The sequence below is a fragment of the Zonotrichia albicollis genome, chromosome 2 (assembly GCF_047830755.1).
Source record: "Zonotrichia albicollis isolate bZonAlb1 chromosome 2, bZonAlb1.hap1, whole genome shotgun sequence".
In the NCBI taxonomy this organism is placed as follows: domain Eukaryota; kingdom Metazoa; phylum Chordata; class Aves; order Passeriformes; family Passerellidae; genus Zonotrichia; species Zonotrichia albicollis.
In genome coordinates this window covers 41295948-41315056 of record NC_133820.1, presented here as the reverse complement: position 1 = coordinate 41315056, position 19109 = coordinate 41295948, and the positions used below count along the sequence as shown (strand labels likewise).

Sequence of the window (19109 nt, the reverse complement as noted above, 5' to 3'; positions counted from 1 at the left end):
CCTGGGAGGTGGTGGAGTCACGGTCCCTGGAGGTGTTTAAGGGAGGGCTGGACGTGGCACTCAGTGCTATGGTCGAGTTGCCATGGTGATCTCAGAGGTCTTTTCCAACTGATTTTTCCAATTGATTCTGTAATGAGAGCTGTGAATTTGCTTTCGCTAGGGTGCTGGCTTGATTTCCCCTTTATATTTCCCTCCGTATTTCTCTGCACCCTTCCTCCCTCCCTGTTAACTACAGCACGTTATCATTTTTGACTGCAGCTGATTGCCGCAGAAACCCATCTCAGCGGAAGCAGAGAAACTAAAAAAAAATAAAAAATGCCCAGAGCCGGTACGCTTCCCAAGAAAGCCGCAGCCCGGCTACGGCGCCCAGCAGCTCCGCACGCCTGAGGGGCCGCGCGCGCGCTGGCGCAGGAAGAGGCGGGAAGGCGCTCCCGCTGCAGCGGCGGTCACGTGAGGGCGGGAAGCGCGTCCCGCCGTTTGAATCGCGGGGGCCGCCGGGAGAAGGCTCCTTTCCGCTCGCCCGCCCGCCCGTAGTCAGGCGGCGGCCGCGGCCCGCGGGGTCCCGGCGGTTCCTCCCGAGCCAAAAGTCGGGAGGGGGCACGGGCGGCTCCTTGCCGCGGCGCTCGGCCCTGGTGTCCCCGCTCCTCCCAGGATGCTGGCGGCGTGCGGCATGCAGCGCTGCCACCAAGAAGCTCTCAAGAAGAACCGGGTGATGCTGGCCAAGCAGCTGGTGTTGAATGTGCTGGTGGAGCACATGGTGGAGAAAGACATCATCACCACGGAGATGGTGGAAATGATACAGGTACGCGGGTTGTCGCCTGCGCCGTGAGCTTTGTGTCTGGCTGAGCTCGGTGTCGCTCCTTGCAGCGGCAGCATGGAAAAACTCACCTGTTACCTGCACCTTGCAGTGGGATTGCGCCCCGAGGAGCTGCAGCGTGCAGGAGAGCTTTAAGGTGCTTTTGTAGAAAGGCAAAGTGCATTTCCTCTTGACATTTCCCTGTGTTCTGGTGTGCAGTTGCAGCAGGCTGCACTTAGTGCATCGGATGGTAACTTCCAGTCCTTTATTTGTGCTTATCTTTTTCCTTCCACGTATAGAAGCAGGAATAATATGTACTTCCAAAGCAATACTGTGAAAATAAGTAAATGAATACTTTGTATTCCGGTTTGTTGTGGCACCTTCCTTATAAAGAATTGGTGCTTCCTGTATGTTTTTGTAAATTTCGTGAATTGCATTGCAAGGCTCCAGGCTCACTATCAACTAACAAATGCTGTTTGTTTGTAGGCTTGTGTTGCTTTCCCTGCGCAGTGGGTGCTGTGGGGAGAAGCCATCGGAAATAGGTTGGGATTCCTGCCAGAGGGATGGCAATGCACAGAACACTGTGCAGGGTGAGCTGCAGGTCTTCAGAGAAAGCAGGCTGGAAAGGAAGTGGTTGAAACTGCACAACAAGTGCATGTCAGGGCTCAAGTAACGAGCTGAGGGGGTTTTTAGTCCCCTAGCAAAGTTCATGGTCCCATAACAAAGAACGGATGCTGAAAATTAGGATTATGAACTATTTTCTGGGTATGAGTGTAGAAAATGTTAACCTGAGACCGATAAGGTTTTGATAGTAGTGAAAAGATAACTTCCTGACTAATTTTGAGTCATTGTCAAAGATAATGTGAATTACTTTGCATACTTTGACGCAGTATCAATGATAATGTTAGATGCCTCATGGGGCCTGTCAAGGATATCAATGCTGAATTGTGGGAGCTCCAGGCAGTCTCACCTGAAATAGCTCCAATCCCCAGTGGAAGAGAACAAAGATACCATGAAACAGTGCAAGCCGGAGAGTGAATCAGGGACTTCTCCGAGCTCGGGCTGGAGTAGTTAATTTCATAGTAGCTGCTATGAGGCTGTGTTTTGGATTGTGCTGGAAACAGTGTTGTTGATTTCGCGGCGTTTTAGTTATTTTTGAGCAGTGCTGACCCAGAGCCAAGGCCTTTTCTTCTCACCCCGCCCCACCAGCTTTGCTGGAGGTGCACAGGAAATTGGGAGGGGCCACATCCCAGACAGCTGACCCAAGGGATATCCCACTCCATATCCAGTTTCAGTGTCATGGTCAGCATGTAAAGGTAGGAGAAGAAGAAGGAAAGGGAAACTGAGTTAGAGAATGATGCTAATGATGCCACAGTCTTGGATTTAATCCCTGAACAGGCCGTTCACTTAGAAGTTGGACTCAATGGTCCTTCCCACTCAGAATATTCTGTGTTTGTAAGTCACCATTGTGAGTGATGGAGCCCTGCTAGCCTTGGAGTGGCTGAGCTCCTGCCTGCCAACAAGAATTATTGAGTGAATTCTTTGTTTTGCTTTGTGCGTGTGGCTTCTGCTTAACCTATTAAACCATCTTTGTCTGAACTTTTCTCATTTTTATTCTTTGGATTCTCCCCACCATTCCACCAGGGGAGGAGGTAACTGAGTGTCTGATGCTTAGCAGCCCACAGGGGTTAAGCAACAGCATTGCTCAAGTGTGAATGGTGAGTAGGGGTGGGCTTCTGATGGCCTGCACTTTGTCACCTAAGGGGGAGAAGGAAAGAAAAGGGAAAAAAATCCTCTCAAACTAAGGTAATGGTGGAGAAAGTACTCTTTTTGGTGAGGTGCTATTGTAGGTTAAAAGTATTAAACTGAGACGGAAGAGAAGAAGCCTAAAGGAATCTTTCCCTCCAGATGTAATTGAGTAAAAGGGAATGCAGCAATACTTAGTAATGGATTATCACTAAGGAGGAAGGTGTTATGATGGATAAGTCAGGTAAAGAGTAGTAGCTTAGTGGAAAGTTATGCCTAATACAATAAACACACCTAAGTGCTTAAATGTGTATAAATTGCAGTAGCAGCCTGAGCAAGAGAACAGAGTGACTTGGACTACTGTTGCAGGGCATTGATCTGCAAATTGCAACAAAAATATAAATATGGCAGGTAGAAGGAAAGGTGGATCTGCAGAATATGCATTGTACTAGAAGAATAAAAATGAAGGGAATGTTTACTGAATACTCCTAGACATAACAGTGCTATGGAGAAAGAGTAAAGTGCATTAAAAAAAAAAAGAATCACTGGAGTGGAAAACACTTTGTCTTACCTTTGATCTTCCTGTAGTAGGTCTGTGAATTTTTAATATTCTTCCTGTCTCTGGCAAATGTGAGCACTGGTCTTAGAAGTGCTGTTAAGTAGCCTGTTATTGTAAATGTATTGTGGCGCTGATCGCCAGGTACCTTAATGGAAACAGGAGGAGCCAGATGCCATTGACTGATGAAAGAGAATAGATTCTCCTGGATATTATAAGTGGCTGGTTCTATATATATCCTCCTGCACCCTCAATAAGTCAGGAAATCAAGATCTGGATAAATAGTTATGATAAATAGTTATGTTCTAAATAATATTTTCTTAAAAAGACAACAGTTACACGGGTCCTGTTGGCTTGTTTTAAGCCGAACAAAAGAAGAAAATGGAAAATTTTCTGGAAACAGAAAATTCTGGAAATAGAGCATTTAAATAAATTTCTATAATCTAAGGAAAGTGAAGTAAATCAAGGAGCTCAGGGAGATGAACCATGACATTTTTTCCAAGTATGAGGTGTCAAACCAGTACTGAAACTTTACCACAAGAAAGAAGAAGATGGGAGGGGGACTGTGTTCCAGAAAGAGCCACTGAAGGCAAAGATGGTTGAACTGGATGAGGAGCTCACAAGGAATATGAAGAGTAAGTAGAGAGTTTATAGGTGTACAGCATTGGAGAAGAATCAGCAAATAGAAGCTGCTTCCTTTGATGTAAGAAATGTGGGGAGATAGTAGGATCTGACAGTATTGGATTTAAATTGGGTCGTTCAGAGAGATACTAAACCGTGTGAAGTTTTTTCCACAATATACATTTTCAATAAATTGTAAAGAAAAAAAAATTGTGTTTACTTTGTAGTGAAAATCATGTTATGATTATCTAGGTGAAAACCCAGAAGAGGGGAGTTTCAAACACAGGGGGAAAATTATTGTGGCAGTAAAGTGGGACAGTGGAAACAGCTGTTATTAAGGCAAGCTCCAACATCTACTTGTATAAATGTTTGTTGGAGCATCAGATGTTCTTCCAGAGCTCTGAGATGGACTTTTAAAATTGCAGATAAAATAGCAAGAGCTTTCATGCTTTTTAAACAAGTTGAGTACTCTGTACTGTAATCAAAGACTGAGATGGTGTATATAAAAAGATTTAAATACTCTGTTGATCACTAGACAGTAATAAAGGGATCATTGGTTTTGACAAGTGACATAAATTTGATTAGGATGTTTATCAATTTTATATGCTTTTTTCTATGGATTCTGCAGGTGTATGATAAGACTAATATGGAATTTTGACAAGACTTGAGAATTTATTTACAATTAGTTTCTGTTATGCAGATTATCAAGCCCATCTGTGAGGGGAAAGGAATAAATTAGGGACATATTGGGAAATAAAATGAAAGAAGTTTCTTATTAACTTCTGAATGTTTGCTGAACATTATTTAGCATAACCTAAATGTGATGTTGAAGATGAAGTCATATCAGGAAGCGCAGCCCTTTGAGTGTATAAGGAAGCATTAAGGAAGAAGTCTGCCAAAAGCTGACTGCTGTGCATACAAAGTGCAGAATATGAACATTCTGGAAATTTCCTAACTTTTCAGTAAAAGTAACATTCTGGTTCTTGAGGTCAGCTTGTGTTCTTAACTATCATTTATGGCTTAGAGTCACAGACTGAAGAAGATGAATGACCTTTAGCTTGTCTCAAAACAGCTGCAGAAAGGAAGAAAAATGCATTAGATACTTAAAAAATCAAGTCTCAACTTACTTTTCTAGTTACAATAAAATTCAGTGAGTTTACAGCAAGATACAGCTATATGGAGGTGGTTGTTTTCAATGACTAATGGAGCAGTGTTACCAGGAGAAAGGAACCTTCATACTTCTGGGAAGGCACAAGTAAGACATTATTATTGGCAATTCTAGTCAATAGTACTCTGAAAATTCAGGATCCTGTGGGAATAGGAGAAGGTACATTCACTGCTAAGGGAAAGAGGCCATTTATGGAAGAAAGTTTGTTTCCTGTAGCAAATCAAGAACAATTTATAGAAAGGAGTTTGATAAATAAGGGAAAGGACAAAACACTGAAGCCAAGGATAAAAATAAATGCTCTTAGTCAGTCATGAATGAATATAGGTCTAAAATTCTAAATAGGTTCATAAACATTGGATCAACAAGATTTTGCAATATCCTCCCAAACAATGTGTCAGGGCAGAACCCAGACTCTGTTTGACACTGAGCTTGATAATTATGAATGAAACCAGATGATGTGATATCTTTTGTAGCAGAAGATTTTCACATTTACCTCAAGGCTTCTTTTTTTTTTTTTTCCTGTGATTGCTGTATTGTTAAGCTTTAATTATCTGTAACTCATCAGCTACTCCCATCATCCACTAAAAGGAGAGATCTTGGATCTAAGTGATAATTAAAACAATATAAGATTAATTCTAAATAAAGAAAATTTGTTTATGATACCTAGTATTTTGATATGTGATTTTTGGTGTAATTTAGATTTCACAGGGAAGAGTATTATTGTAGAAATTATACATTTTGTTGGGAAATACCTGCTAATATTCTAACAATTAGAGCTTCTTGGTACTGTTTAATTTTTTGATTGCTACTTTTCCACATATACAAGTATATGTTGCTTCATTGGTCTAAGTATTCATCTGTACATAGAAAATACCATTCTGGAACTGACTGCATGTAGTAAGTGTTTTACTTAATTTTTTCTGGAGAATTTGACCATCTGCATGAGACCATAAACTATTGGATAGCAGTGGGAGCATGTTGTTGACTTTGTGTATTCAGTGAGGAGGAGCAGATACTATAACAGCAGTAACTGGAAGTAAAATTTTAGAGAGAATATGGTGTATTACTGTGTGTGGTCATATATTAATTGTTGGCTTGTTGTGTGGTGTCATGTATTGAGCAAATAGGAACAGAGAAGTGTGAATGAAATCAACTAGGAAGAATATAATAGTGGTTCTAGCACAGCTAAGCATAGTGGTGAAATGTTTTTCTGAAATAAAAAAAAAAAAAAGAGTTCTTCTGATGATTCATTGCAAGTTAATTATGTCAGATGTTACTTGAATATGGATTTTGATTTTTTTTTTTTCCTCTGGGTTCAGGCCAAGTCTGGGAGCTTCGACCGGAATGTGGAATTCCTCAATTTGCTGCCCAAGAGAGGCCCTAATGCCTTCTCAGCCTTCTGTGAAGCTCTGAGAGAAACCCACCAGCAGCACCTGGAGGCAATGATCCTGAAGACAATGTCCAACCTGAGCCATGAGATTGCAAGGGTACAGCAGTTTTTAAAAAATAGGATGGATGGCTTGCATTTCAGATTGGGTTTGGGCACAAAAGGAGCTTTATCAAGTGGGAAAAACTCAGTTGTTTACAAAGGATAGAGTGGTTTTGTTGTAAGTTGAAATTTGTAGTAGCCTTAGCAAAAGCAGAGAGGAAGAAACTTGGGAAGAAGAGAATTTTCATAAAAAATCACAAGATGGTGGAAGTTGGAAAGGGCCTCTGAAAGTCATCTCTTCCAACTTTCCTGCTCAAGTGTTACCTTCAGTAGGCTTCCAGAGTCACATCCAGGCAGTTTCTGAATATCTGCAAGGATGGAGGCTGCAGCCTCTCTGGGCAGCCTCCTCCAGTGCTCAGGCACCTCCCAATACAAAAGCATTTCCTGATGTTTAAGAGGGAGTGTCCTGTGTTTCAGTTTGTGCCCATGGCCTCTGGGTCTGGCACTGGGCACCACTGGAAAGAGCCTGGCTCTGTCCTCTTTGTGCCCTCCTTTCAGGTGTTCATACACGTTGATAAGCTCCCCTTGAGGGGGGTGAGGGATCCCCTCCCTTCATCTCTTCTGGCATTGCTCCTCCTGATGCAGCCCAGGGTTCCAGCTGCCTTTGTGCCAAGGGTGCACTGCTGGCTCCTTTTGGGCTTGGCAGCACCCAAGTCCTTTAATGCCAAGCTGCTTCCCGGCTGGATGGCCCCCAGGATATATTGGTGCCCCAGGCATAGGGCCTTGCACCTCTTTTTGTTGAACTCTGTGAGGCTCCTGCACTGTATTACATCCAACAAGTTCTTAATGGATGTGTAATCAATAATCCAGAAATTGAAAGGGAGGTATTTTTTTCTCCGAACCCCCATTGGTTTAGTTTTCAGTGATTGTCTGAGTGGACTCTTGAAGAAACAAATACTTGTATTTCTTTCTGTTGTTATTTTTTTCACCTTTTCACTTTGTGTACTTAGTGTTGTACTAAAGGAAGAGTTTTGGAAAGATTCCATGTTCTTAGTGCATTGGCAAGGATGGAAACTGTCAGTAAACATATTTTACACAAAGGAAGCGAGATCAAATACTTGTGCACAAGTGTTCCCTTATTAAAATGTAAAATTTATCAGACTACCCTTTTAATTTTTTGTTTCCAATTTTTCCTTACTATACAAACAATGAAATCTTGACAGCAAACAAAAATAGAGGAATCACCAGACAATCAAGTTCTTGTTAAAACCGAGAAAGCTAAGATGACCCCAATGTAAAGATTCTAAACTGAAGATTTGGGTAGAAGTGCAGATGATCAAAGGGGAGGAGTCTTGCATTGAGAGGAAGTGCTGCTGCTGTCTTGTCATGATGTTTCTTTTGGAAGTGACCATAATATTATATTTTAGTCATTTTTTGTGTATATAAATGCATGTATCCTTTCTTCCATTATACCTTCAGCTTTGTACTGTAGAGGAAAAAAAAAGCTATTTTATGCTACTCTTTTTCATGGATTTATTGATGTCTTGTAGCTTGAACACTGTCATGAGTCAGATCTTCCATACCCTGTCAGTGAGTCCTGTAATTCAAAGAGACCCCGTTGGCTTGGTGAGTTGCATTTGATTTGCTACCTGGTTGGCTCCTGCCAGTTAATACTGTCTTAATTTCACTGTAGAGATAAGCTTGCCAGCACTTTACTCATTCCAGGAATGCAAACTTGACAGTAAACTGACTATATTATCAAAGAGGGTGCTTTGTAGCATATGGGAAGAGACAACCAATACGTGTTTCTTGTTAGCTTCATTTATTCTTATGGGACACTTTGTTGCTTAAAACAGTACCTGTCACTAAAATTCTAGATTTTGCAAAGATTTTCTTTAAGATCTGTAATAGAATTTCATTGAGCTAGCGCTCTGATAAGATACTGACTTCAGGCAGTATTTCTTAACCAAGACTTCCTTCTTAAAAAAATAGTTTAAGGCCTTATATGTGTTATCTGGGTCCAATTTGCTTTTCTTTAGCTTCGGTCAAGTGCAGGAAATCAGCTTCTCTTTAACATGCATTTCCAGCTTAGGCCAGGGGTCTGGTCTAATAAACATTGGTTGAAATGAATCTCCTTGCTAGTTTTTATGTTGCTTCTGGTAATGCCTCGAGTACTTTTTCCCTAACCACAGGTTTTCCCTTATGCTGGTTACTAGGAGCTCTCTCTGGTATTGAAGAGCAAGTGTCTAATTTTTGGAAACTTTTTTATTTATGTGCAAGGGTTTTAGGTTGGGTTGTTTTGATTTTTTTAGAGCATATGTTCCTCCAGCCAGGAGAGCCATGCCTCAAGAGGCTGAAAGAGGATTTCAGAAGAGCTCGTGAATGTCATTAGCTCAGTTTCTTCGGTACAGAGGAGTGAGTGTTTGTCTGCAAATGGCAAATAGTTGATTATAATTCCCCTCATCTGCTGTTATCCAGAGGAAAGTGTTCGGAGGCAGATTAAAAAAAGGGAAGGGCTTTGCACTTTATGAAAGTTAAAATTGTCTCGTTTGATCACTTATGCATGTGTTCAGCATGGGAGGCCTTTTATGACAGGAAAGAACTATTCTGTTTGAAATTTTCTAGCAACATTTCATCAGCCAAACTCTGAAAGTAAGAACATACTGTGCAAAACAGCAGAAAGCACAAAGATCTTAAATTAGATGAGAATTCTGTTTTCATACTCTGTAGACTAGGCGTTAGATAAGGCTGACCCACATACAAGCAAAAATAAAAGCTGTCAGTTAAATAAAACAAGTATACTGTTACAGTACTTTTTTTTCTCTTCTGTGTTTCATTTTGTGTCAGTAGGCCCTGATCAAACAAAATGTTTGGAGGTGTGAAATATGCATAAATGAATATAGTTCAGAATTTGCAAGTTACTACCTTAATACAGAGGTTTTGTGTCTGAAATTTTTAATTTTTATTAATATATTTGGCTTTGCACAGAACCAATAGAGCATTCCTTGGATAATGGAGATGGTCCCTCAGTTCCTCCAGTGAAGTGTTGCACTCCTGAATTTTATCACAATCATCAGCACTTGGTAAGTTGTTGGCAGAGAAAGTCTTTAAGATGTGAGATGTTTGGATCAGTCAGCTGAACATGTGCCACTTAAAATTGAGTTGAAATGCTTCACTGGGATGCAGATCAGGGTTGTGCTATTTGTGTAAATGAAAGGTGTTACCAGTCATGCTCCATTTGATGTGGTTCTCATTTACAAGTGTCAAGAGATCCCAAAAGGTTCTGTAACTCTAAACAAATCTCTGCCTCTGTTTTTTTGATCATGAAGAGCTTGGTGGAATGACTTCTGTACTATTGCTCTCTGTGAGCTGTCAGTATTATTGCCTCAAGTTTATTTTTCTGTGTCCTCATTTTCTGTAAGATGACAAACCCTCTAAATGACTGTATGATAGTAGAACTGTGTTTTCAGCTAGTTAATTGGCTGTTTTAATTGTCAGCTGTGCCCAATAGAATCCTTAGGCTTAAGAACCAGATCAGGATTATGTGCTAGAATTCTACCTGTGGGTAGAACAATTTGAATTTCTAATCTGCTGCTGCGGTGTTTGAAGTTTATATGTAATCTAATTCCTTTTTGTTGATTCTGTCTGTAAATAGATTGGTGGGATGGGCTTAAGGAAAAATTACTTTGTGTTGTGGGATAAACACTTCTTAGGGTTGTACAGTGTCAGAGGCTCTGTGTGTAATGAAACAGAGGTTTTGTTTGTGTGTTGGTTTTTGTTTGGGTTTTTTGGAACTGTCTGTGGGGGTGACTTGATTAATAACCAGTGCCAGTGTGAGCTTGACTAGGCTCCTTTTACATCTGTGCCTGGATACACCTTATTTGATATTCTCATTTGGTATTAAATTTTACTTCCAATTTGCAGGAGTGTTAGTAAGTGAATTACTATTGATTTGTTGTTGTTGGAATGGTAGGGACAGAGAGGTAACTTCTCTGTCTAAAGGCACCCCTCTTAAATTAGTTTTTTTCCTGTTAACCTCTTTTGCCAGTTGCACAATTTTGAAGATCAATGACTGACAGTCCCTTGCTGTTACAATGACACTCATTGCTATTTTACTCTCTGCTCCCAACAGCAATTAAGAAACCTTAGCTAAATTTTGCATACTGTTGTCTTTTGTTGGGGGTGACACAAAAATATTTGGGGCCCTGCTGGGGTGAGGAAAGGGGGAAAAGTTAGCAATATCTAATTCACAATTTGAAAGGGATAAGCTGTGTTTCTTTTGAAATGAGGAATAAGGCAAGGCAGTCTAACTTATTAATAATAGTAGTGTAGCATTGTCAGTTGTGGAGGCTGGCAAGCACAGGCATATCAAGTTGGTGTGGAATGATAGCTGTTCTATTCTAACACTCCATTATTTCCTTGTGTAGTCTAAATTTACCCATTTTTAATCTTCCTTGCAGGCATACAAGCTGACATCAGAGCCACGAGGCTTAGCGCTGATCCTCAGCAATGTCCGCTTCAGCAGCGAGAAGGACCTGGAATATCGCGCCGGGGGAGACGTGGACTGCGCTTCCCTGGAGATGCTCTTCAGGCACCTCGGCTACCGAGTCACTGTCTGCCATGATCAAACTGCACAGGTAAGGGGGTCATCCCAGTGCTTCACAACTGGTGCGCCTGGCAGTTTGTGTCATACTTCTCTCAAGAGGTTCCCTTTGGTATGTAGCTATGAATTATTTGATATGTGAGCTATTTGAAGATATGAATTATCACTTAAGAATAGAAAGTGAAGCTGAACGTGATGATGCTCTCATACTGATCCACATGAGAAAGCTTGGAAGGCTGAGCTCTTCCAGTGGATCACAAAGGACTACAAGAGGTACTATTCTAGTCTGACCCTAATGCAAGGGGGAAGACTTTTGAGACCAGTCCTGGCATGTCTGTTAAAAGCACAAATTAATGAAGTCTCCAATTTACTATAGATAGACTTTTCCAGTGTTCTCTCCTAAAAGTTAAACTTTGCAAATATTTCATGTATCCTTTGCTGTTGTGATGTTTTCATGTCCTTTCACTGGTGAAGTCAGTTGGTATCCCATTCACCAGTCTATCCATGCAGCTCAGTTCCACTCTTTCAGTCTTCACTAAAAACATGTATGTGCTTCACATAGGAAAATTGGTTGTGTTCCATGGCTGACTTAATCAAGCCACTCTCCCTAGGAATACAATCGATGTCTTCTCCAGCATCATTTGATCTTAGTCCTTTTAAATCCCTATGAATTCAAGTGGTACAGGACGTGTTAAAGAATGTTTTATTCAAGAACAGAGCTTTTGCAACATTGATAGAAGATATTTGCATCTGTCATGTTGTCAGTTCCTGAAGTTTTCCAGTTTAAATTTTGAATTGACCACTAGTGTCTCCCAACATCCCAGCCAGATGCCAGTGTCAGTGTAAAATATCACTTGTAAAATATCACTTGTTTTCCTCTGTTGGCCTAAGCAATTCCTGCTTCTCAGTGTTATATTTAGGACTGAATATTGCATAAAAGAAGAATATTTTGCCTTTTTTTTTTAATAGTATGTGTCTTTTTCATGTAAATTTGAGGGGTGAGGGGTTTTTCTTTGTTACAAGGAGGGCCATTTGCGTTCTTCCCAGAAAATTGATTCACTTTCCCTATGGAAGTTTGAAAAGCATTGAATTTTTTTTTTCGTGTTCTAGGAGATGCAGAATGCATTGGAGAGATTCTCCAAGCTGCGAGATCATCGAGATGTGGATTCCTGCATTATTGCTCTGCTTTCCCATGGTGTGGAGGGTGGAGTTTATGGCAGTGATGGCAAACTACTACAGGTATGTTGCTGAGTCCTGATCTCTTGTTGTATGTTATCTCCAGGAAAGTAACAATGTTCAAAAAGGAAAAAAAAAAAAAAAGACTGAGGATTCACATATTTTAAAATAGAAAAAAATAAGGGCTGGAGGGAAGAAAAGGGCAAGGGGAGGTCTAGAAAATGAAAAATGGCAAGCAGGAGAAATTATCTCTCTGTATAAATACTAGGTAGAGTTCATGAACCCAATGAAGTATGAACCTGGGGAGAGGGTGGAGAAGGGATGTGTTTGTCACACACTGAGTTTGCAGATAAAGGAGAGGATTACCAAGACTGGTGAGGTAATAAGCAAAAGATAGGGAACCAAGGTTGAGACTGGGTTTGGCTTACAGGAGGCTACAGTGAAGAAATTTCCTCTCTTTCTTCTCAGTTGCAGGAGGCTTTCCGGCTCTTTGATAATGCAAACTGCCCAAATCTCCAGAATAAGCCCAAAATGTTCTTTATTCAGGCCTGCCGGGGAGGTGAGTGCCCAAGCACTGAAAGCCATGTACTTGGCATGCCATTAAGGCTCATTTTGCACACATGCACACCCTCACATTCAACTTGCTGTCAACTTTCCTCTTTGCTTCTCTCAGGTGTAAGTGGGACCCATATTCACCTCCCTCTGCCCCGCTGCTGCCACTGCATCTGTTGCTCTGTAAGTGTCTTTAGCTGTGCATGAGGTGTGTGCATTGCCTTGCAGACCCCATTGCACCTTGGTGACATAAACTCTGCCATGTCCCACTCACACCCCGAGGCTTCCTCGTGCTGTGCTGGCAGGAGGGGGAGTGGGGCACATGGTGCACAAATGGCAGCACAGCATGGAGCAGTGCACTAGCACTGGAGTCTTGCTGAGGTCCTGTCTTTCTCGGGATCCTTGATGTGTTGTGTCTCCTGTGGTGGTCTCTTGAGCTGTCAGGGTTGTTCCAATAATTTTTAGGGTCTTGGCTTTTTCCTTTACCTGAGCCTGTTTTCAGCCTCAGATGACCTTTCCTTGCACCCTTTTCCACATACTGCTGTTGAATTCTTACATGCTGCTGTACAGAACTCTTTTAATGATTCTTACAGACTTGTTCTTCTTCTGTACTTTGTGTACCTTTTTATTTAAATTCTGTTATCCCTTTTCCTCCCTTTTGTAACTAAACAAAGACATCTGTAACTAGCTACCTTTCAGATCTGCTAATGACCAAAATTTTTTTCTTAAGTGTTTGGACTCTGAAATTGCAGCTATTCCAAAGTGAAGCTCTGTCTTAAAGTTTCCTTGTTTTCCATTGTGATGGAGGAGTTTTCCTCGTAGCTTTTCCCCCTGCTTTTTCCTTGTTTCTCACAGTTGTCTCCCTTCTTTCTCATTTTTAGCAAGCTTTACAGTTTGTCCTCCAATCTCTACACTTCTTTAGTCCCAATGCAGGGAAAAACCCAAAGTTTACATGAAGTATTTCAGCAATCAGAAATACTTGATCCTTTTAAGCATTTGGGAATATTGTAACATGCATGTTTACAATATGAATTTAATCTGGTTGCTTTCCTTATGTGAATGAACATTTAGATACTCTTGAACAAATGTGAATGTGCAGACTCAGGGTGTAAATAAGTGTAATTAGCCATAATTTTCAGCTGACCTCATTAGGTAATTATGTTTATTTGACTGTAATGTTACCATAAGGAGTCTGTTAAGCCTAACAAATCAAGCTTGGCCTTTGTATTCCCAAAAAAGCTGCTGTTAAGGAAGAGTGGTAAAGCTTGCTGTGTACAACGCTTTAGAGCTAGGATATTGCAGTAGACAAAGGATTAAGGTACTTGAAAAACTGAAAGGAAAAACTCAATTTAATAAAAAAACAGCAAAGACAAAATCCTCCCTTGTCTAACCTCTTTTAAACCTTGATTAATAGCTAGAGGGGAAAGCCAGTTACAGAGTAATTGAGTTGTCAACAAAAATGTGTACCCTTTAGACAGCATTAAAAGGACTGTATAAATAGTATTGTCAACTTTGAAATAGTAGTCAATATATCTGTGCCATGCAAGTTAGCTGGAACTAGTTGAAACAAGGTGAGAAATACATAAGTTATTCTTCCTCTCTAACCTTACATTGTAGGCCTGCTCTGTCTTCTATTTGTGACACATTTTTAAAATGTAGATGAAGAAATATTGGTACAGTCATAATTCCCAATGAGCTTTTGGCAGGAGTCTACTAAAGAAGTTAAGTAGTCCTACAGTCATGGATCAAAACCCAGTGGCAACAGAAAGCAATGGGAAGATTTTCAGTGTGGCATAAAAGTTGCTTAGAATCTGCATTTGATGTAGTCCATTCAAAAGAGTGAAAAATTATACTAAAACTGGGTTGTTAGCAGTTACTTAAATTAATTGGCAGAACAGCTGTCTGGGAGCTTCAATACAATTTAAACAGACTTGATCAATCTCTGGCAGTGGTTCTATAAATTAGAAGTTAAGTATGCAAAGGGTTAGTGCTTTACACGTTTTCGTAAAGTTGATAGGAGTGGTGTTTGAAGATATGCATGAGGAAGATGTGTAATTCTGAACCTTTAATCAAAAAAGTTTTGATTTTATACATAATGGGATGATGACAGTGTGAATAATAGAGCTTGACAGTAAAATTACCTGAGTGTTCTGAAATACAATGCACTGTGAAAGGTACACTAAATTTTTAAAAAGACAGAACTGGAAGAATTTTGAGAAGGGTGATAAAGGCATGAAAAAAATGTGGTTAAAAGTGAAAAAAATATGCATTGCTACCCTAAGAGATGAGAAAGGAACTTAATTATGAAATTATGAAATTCTGAGCTATGGAGACTTTAATTCTAGGCTGTTTCAGACAATCACACCCCTCCCACTGCTGTTTTCTTTTTAGAGGAAAAGAACAATGTTGCTGACTTACGAACTGACCACTTTCTGAGCATAATTATGAGATGCCACCTGTTCCACTGCCTGTTAAAGGGTTAGAAATCCAAATAGATTATTTAGGCATGAGCTGGCAATAAAAATTGAGAAACACCTTAGGAGGAAGGCCTCTGAAATGGACACTCAAGCCTTGTAACACTAGACTCTGATTCTGCTTTTAGGAAGAAAGAATAATAGATTCTCATAACAAAAGAAAACAAAAAGGCAAAATTATATGGAAAATCAGTGAAATGTAATTTTAATTTTCTTGCAACACAGCTGGACTATCAAAGTTACCACCACTAAGCAGTTAGTTGAGATCATAATGGAAGCTCTGCATCATGCAGAAAACCAATTGAGAATATCTACACTTGCATAATGCACACTAATGAATCCTGGAAAGAGCATTAAATGCTCTCCAGGTTTTAAACTAATCTCCGTGGACTGTAGGTTTCTCTCATGTTTGGATTCAGATTATTTTGCATTTTTCTGCTGCACAATTTATGCTTTTAATTGAAACAAGCAGTATTGTAATCAGGTTTTAGAACTAGGTGAAATACTTGGTCTAGGTATTCTACATGTCCTGGGTGTACATCTTAGCAACTAAAATTACAGCTCTTGTTTCAGTTGTGCAGTCAATAGACAGTTAGCATTGCAAAGTGCACTAGACATTTTTGGATATTTCTAAGGTAGGTATGAGTGGAAAATAAAATCTTCATGGGTAGGCATCAAATCCTTCCATGAGTGGTGGAGAACTACCAGAAACTTCCCTGCTTTCATGGTTATCTCATGATCTGTGCAGGAAGAGGTGGGAGCAGAAATCAGCATGCAGACCATGTCAGGTTAAGCAGATGCAGCAGTTGTTGGTATCTGCATTAGTTTGCGCAGAAGAACTTTCAGATGAGTTTTGAACAGCTGAGAAGGTTTTTGCATTAACTTGAGGCTTTCTGCTTGACAGTAATTCTGGCATTGCTGACCACAAAACTAAGTACAGGAAAACTACATCCAGTAATTCAGGATAATTTCTTCTCCCTTCCTCCCTCTCCTCGTTTATTGCCACCACAGATGAGTTGGACCGGGGAGTGGATCAAAGAGATGGCAAAGGATGGTCGGATTCTCCAGGCTGTGAGGAAAGCGACGCGAACAAGGAAGAAAGCCTGAAGCTGCGGCTGCCCACGTGCTCGGATATGATCTGTGGATATGCTTGCCTGAAAGGTAATTGTTTGGGCCCCTAATTGTTTGGGCATGAGAAGGTTTCATGTGTCGGTGCTCCCCAGAAGGCGTCATGGCAGGCGCTCTCTCGGCAGGCACGGCGGCCATGCGGAACACCAAGCGCGGCTCCTGGTACGTGGAGGCTCTCACCTCCGTGTTTGCAGAGGACTCCCGACACACCCACGTGGCTGACATGCTGGTGAAGGTAAAGGCCATTTACTTTCCCACTCCCACCTGGTTTTAGAAGGGCCTTCCATTGCTTCAGAATGCTAGGATTAATCTAGTGCTATTAAAGCACTTATTCTTGCCTTGTTTGTAGCAAAATTACAATTCTTTCCTCGTTCTTATTTACTTATTTATATAGAGCTGCATAGGAGTTTAACCAAGTAATGATGCTGTTTCTTTGACTCCTGTTTCACTGGTGTGGTCACATGGTGAACTTGAGAGTAGAGTTCATATTGCTTGCAACAATTACTTTTCTTCTATAGAAATAGCTTTTGTTTTAGTTGAGTTCATTCCTTGAGCATGCACAAAACAGCTGCAAAAGCAGCAATACTCATATAAAGTAAAGATTGAGAAAGTGGAGGAAGAGAGAGTGAAAAAAAGCAGTGTGACCACAGCAACTTGAGCTGCTGTGGAACTGCACCCTAGTTATTTATCCTTCTTATGATTAAGGGACTACCTAATGCATTAAACAGAAAAATCTGGGAGTGCAGAAAGAAATTACATTCTTCTTCCTTCTGTCTTTTTAATCCTTCTAGTCACTTGAATTTTTTTACTCTCACATCTAGGTGAATAGGCAAATCAAGCAACGAGAAGGTTATGCCCCAGGCACGGAATTCCACCGCTGCAAGGAAATGTCGGAATATTGTAGCACGCTCTGTCGGGACCTTTACCTGTTTCCTGGCTATCTACCAGGAAAATAACCTTGCCAGCTCTGTTTGAAGAGAGATACTGCCAAAGCTGAACTTTGACTGTGGATATCTGTTTTCACTCTTATGAGCTGTGACATCTCATGTGCAAGCAAGGAGTGCCAGTCTAATTCTTTATGTCCTTTTCTAAAATAAACTGCCAACTCTCCTTGACCCTGACTCAGTCCAGGGTTTAAAATTCTAATATCCCAATTGGGTGTGTATGTATAGAAAGTGATGGAAAGAGGATCAGCCCTGGAACTGGAAAGAAGTGGGAACATCCTTTGGAAGGAGACATAAGGACATTTCTAAACAAAGTTAATGCGAAACTGGAAATGGACTACTAGTGCAAGTTTTTAAGTTAAGCCTTTCTCAAAGGAAAATCAGTCAAAAGATATTACTTATCTTATGCTTGTACTTCAACAGTTTTAAGTACTTTCTGCATGGTTATTCATCCAAGACAGTCGACTGCTCTGCACATTAGAAAAGGGCTTCTTATGAAGGAGAATCTTCCCCCTCCCTAAAATGGAAGGTTATTGTTCTCAGTACTCAACACTTTCCATTTTGATCACTTAAAAGTCTATTTTTCTACATTCCTTCTATAGCCAAGTTATCAAGAGAACTCTAAGATATCCCAGATTATCAGCAAAACATGTAGAGACCCAAACAAATATGCCTGCATAAAATGCCCCAGAAATAGTTTTGAATCTAGAAATTCTAGATTAACTTCCCTTAGTCCCAAGAGTGAACAACTGCATGGAATATTCCTTTTGAGGAATTTGTTTGCCATAGTACTCACATGTCACAACAGACATTCACTCCACCAGCTTCTCAGGAGTCTATAAATTGCACTGTACAACCGAAGCCCTGAAGCTCTACAGCTTTGTACATGAGGATGTCTTTTTAATTAACAAAAATTGTCTTTTTAATTAACAAAAATATTCAAGGCAGCTCTTTACAGTCTGAGCATGTTGCTTGGATTATTTATCACTGCAGGTTTTTTTTTCCTTTTAAATGAGAGGGAAGAGTTTTATATTATTATACTGTTCTGTGAGTTTTCTTTCTTAATCCATGATCATTTAAAAGCATAAACTATCACTTCTTTTGGAAATTTCTTCCACAGCCTCTTCATGCTGTAATTTGTGTCTTGCTGTGTCCAACTGCAGTTACTCCCACTTGATGTGATGTGGGAGATGGGCATTGTTCTCTTTTTGTGGTAAGCCTAAATCCTGAGATACTGGATTACATGTGGACTCCAGGTGGCTCACTTCAGTCTCAGTCTCTCCATTTTGTAGCACTAAGTTGGCATAGTTCCTGGCTTTTTTTAATGTAAGTATGGCTTTTAAGATCTATTTTTAAGGATAGAATTATGAATGGGAAGCACAAAGGTAAATGGAGGGAGGCTGGAAAACTAGGCATGTGCTCTTTTTATTGTTCTGCCTGGTAAATGAAGGCTGTGTTTCCTCCAGCTGACAAGGGTGCAGCATTAATGTGTATCTTGCATTAATCCTACACACAATGCGATGAACAGAACAAGAATCATACTTGCCAATTGGTGCCTTACTCTGAAGTCTAATACACCAGTTTAGGGGTCGTGTACCTCCCTGGAGTATAAACACTGTCTTCCTGAGTGCTCCCTCTACAAAGTGGTGCAATATTTTACAGATAGATTTATTGATGAAGCAGTCCATTCTGATGGATTAAATTTCTGTAGGATTGCATCAAGTTGCATTATCACTGCCACTTTTATATATCTTTTGTGCACCTGTATCTTACTGCCTTGAGGTGTCAAAATAAAGAATTTTTGTTTGATTAATCTGTGCGGTGTCTTCCATTTGGAGAATTAGATCCCTGCAGAAATGGAGGTTCTACATAAACAGAATTTTGTGTCATTTCTTGGGATAGCACATCCCAGAGGG

General features: G+C 40.4%; 1 protein-coding gene across 4 annotated transcripts; it reads left to right on the top strand.

Annotated features, from left to right (window-relative positions):
• Positions 1 to 453: 453 nt before the first annotated feature.
• CASP2 (caspase 2) lies at positions 454 to 19006 on the top strand. 4 transcript variants are annotated; one of them, XR_012578963.1, is made up of 10 exons: positions 454 to 802; positions 6207 to 6374; positions 7867 to 7942; positions 9305 to 9399; positions 10777 to 10953; positions 12030 to 12158; positions 12570 to 12654; positions 12769 to 12830; positions 16133 to 16282; positions 16375 to 16484. XR_012578963.1 is itself a non-coding variant. In XM_074534896.1 (10 exons), exons 1-10 carry the CDS (start codon positions 653 to 655, stop codon positions 17203 to 17205), a joined length of 1275 nt encoding a protein of 424 aa, XP_074390997.1. In that variant the 5' UTR covers positions 461 to 652; the 3' UTR covers positions 17206 to 19006. The 4 variants fall into 4 exon arrangements, 2 of the variants coding, with proteins under 2 accessions (XP_074390997.1, XP_005495024.1); XR_001333235.3 differs by having other exon boundaries at positions 457 to 802; positions 12564 to 12654; XM_074534896.1 differs by lacking the exon at positions 12769 to 12830 and adding an exon at positions 17071 to 19006 and having other exon boundaries at positions 461 to 802.
• The last annotated feature ends 103 nt before the right edge of the window (positions 19007 to 19109 follow it).

What these genes read in the sequence shown, in the direction of transcription:
- CASP2 (XM_005494967.4), top strand. Translation starts at nt 653, where the DNA reads ATGCTGGCGGCGTGCGGCATGCAGCGCTGCCACCAAGAAGCTCTCAAG. An exon ending in AAAGAGACCCCGTTGGCTTG is followed by an intron (nt 7,943 to 9,304) that starts GTGAGTTGCATT and finishes GGCTTTGCACAG; the next exon opens with AACCAATAGAGCATTCCTTG. An exon ending in TATTCAGGCCTGCCGGGGAG is followed by an intron (nt 12,655 to 16,132) that starts GTGAGTGCCCAA and finishes TTGCCACCACAG; the next exon opens with ATGAGTTGGACCGGGGAGTG.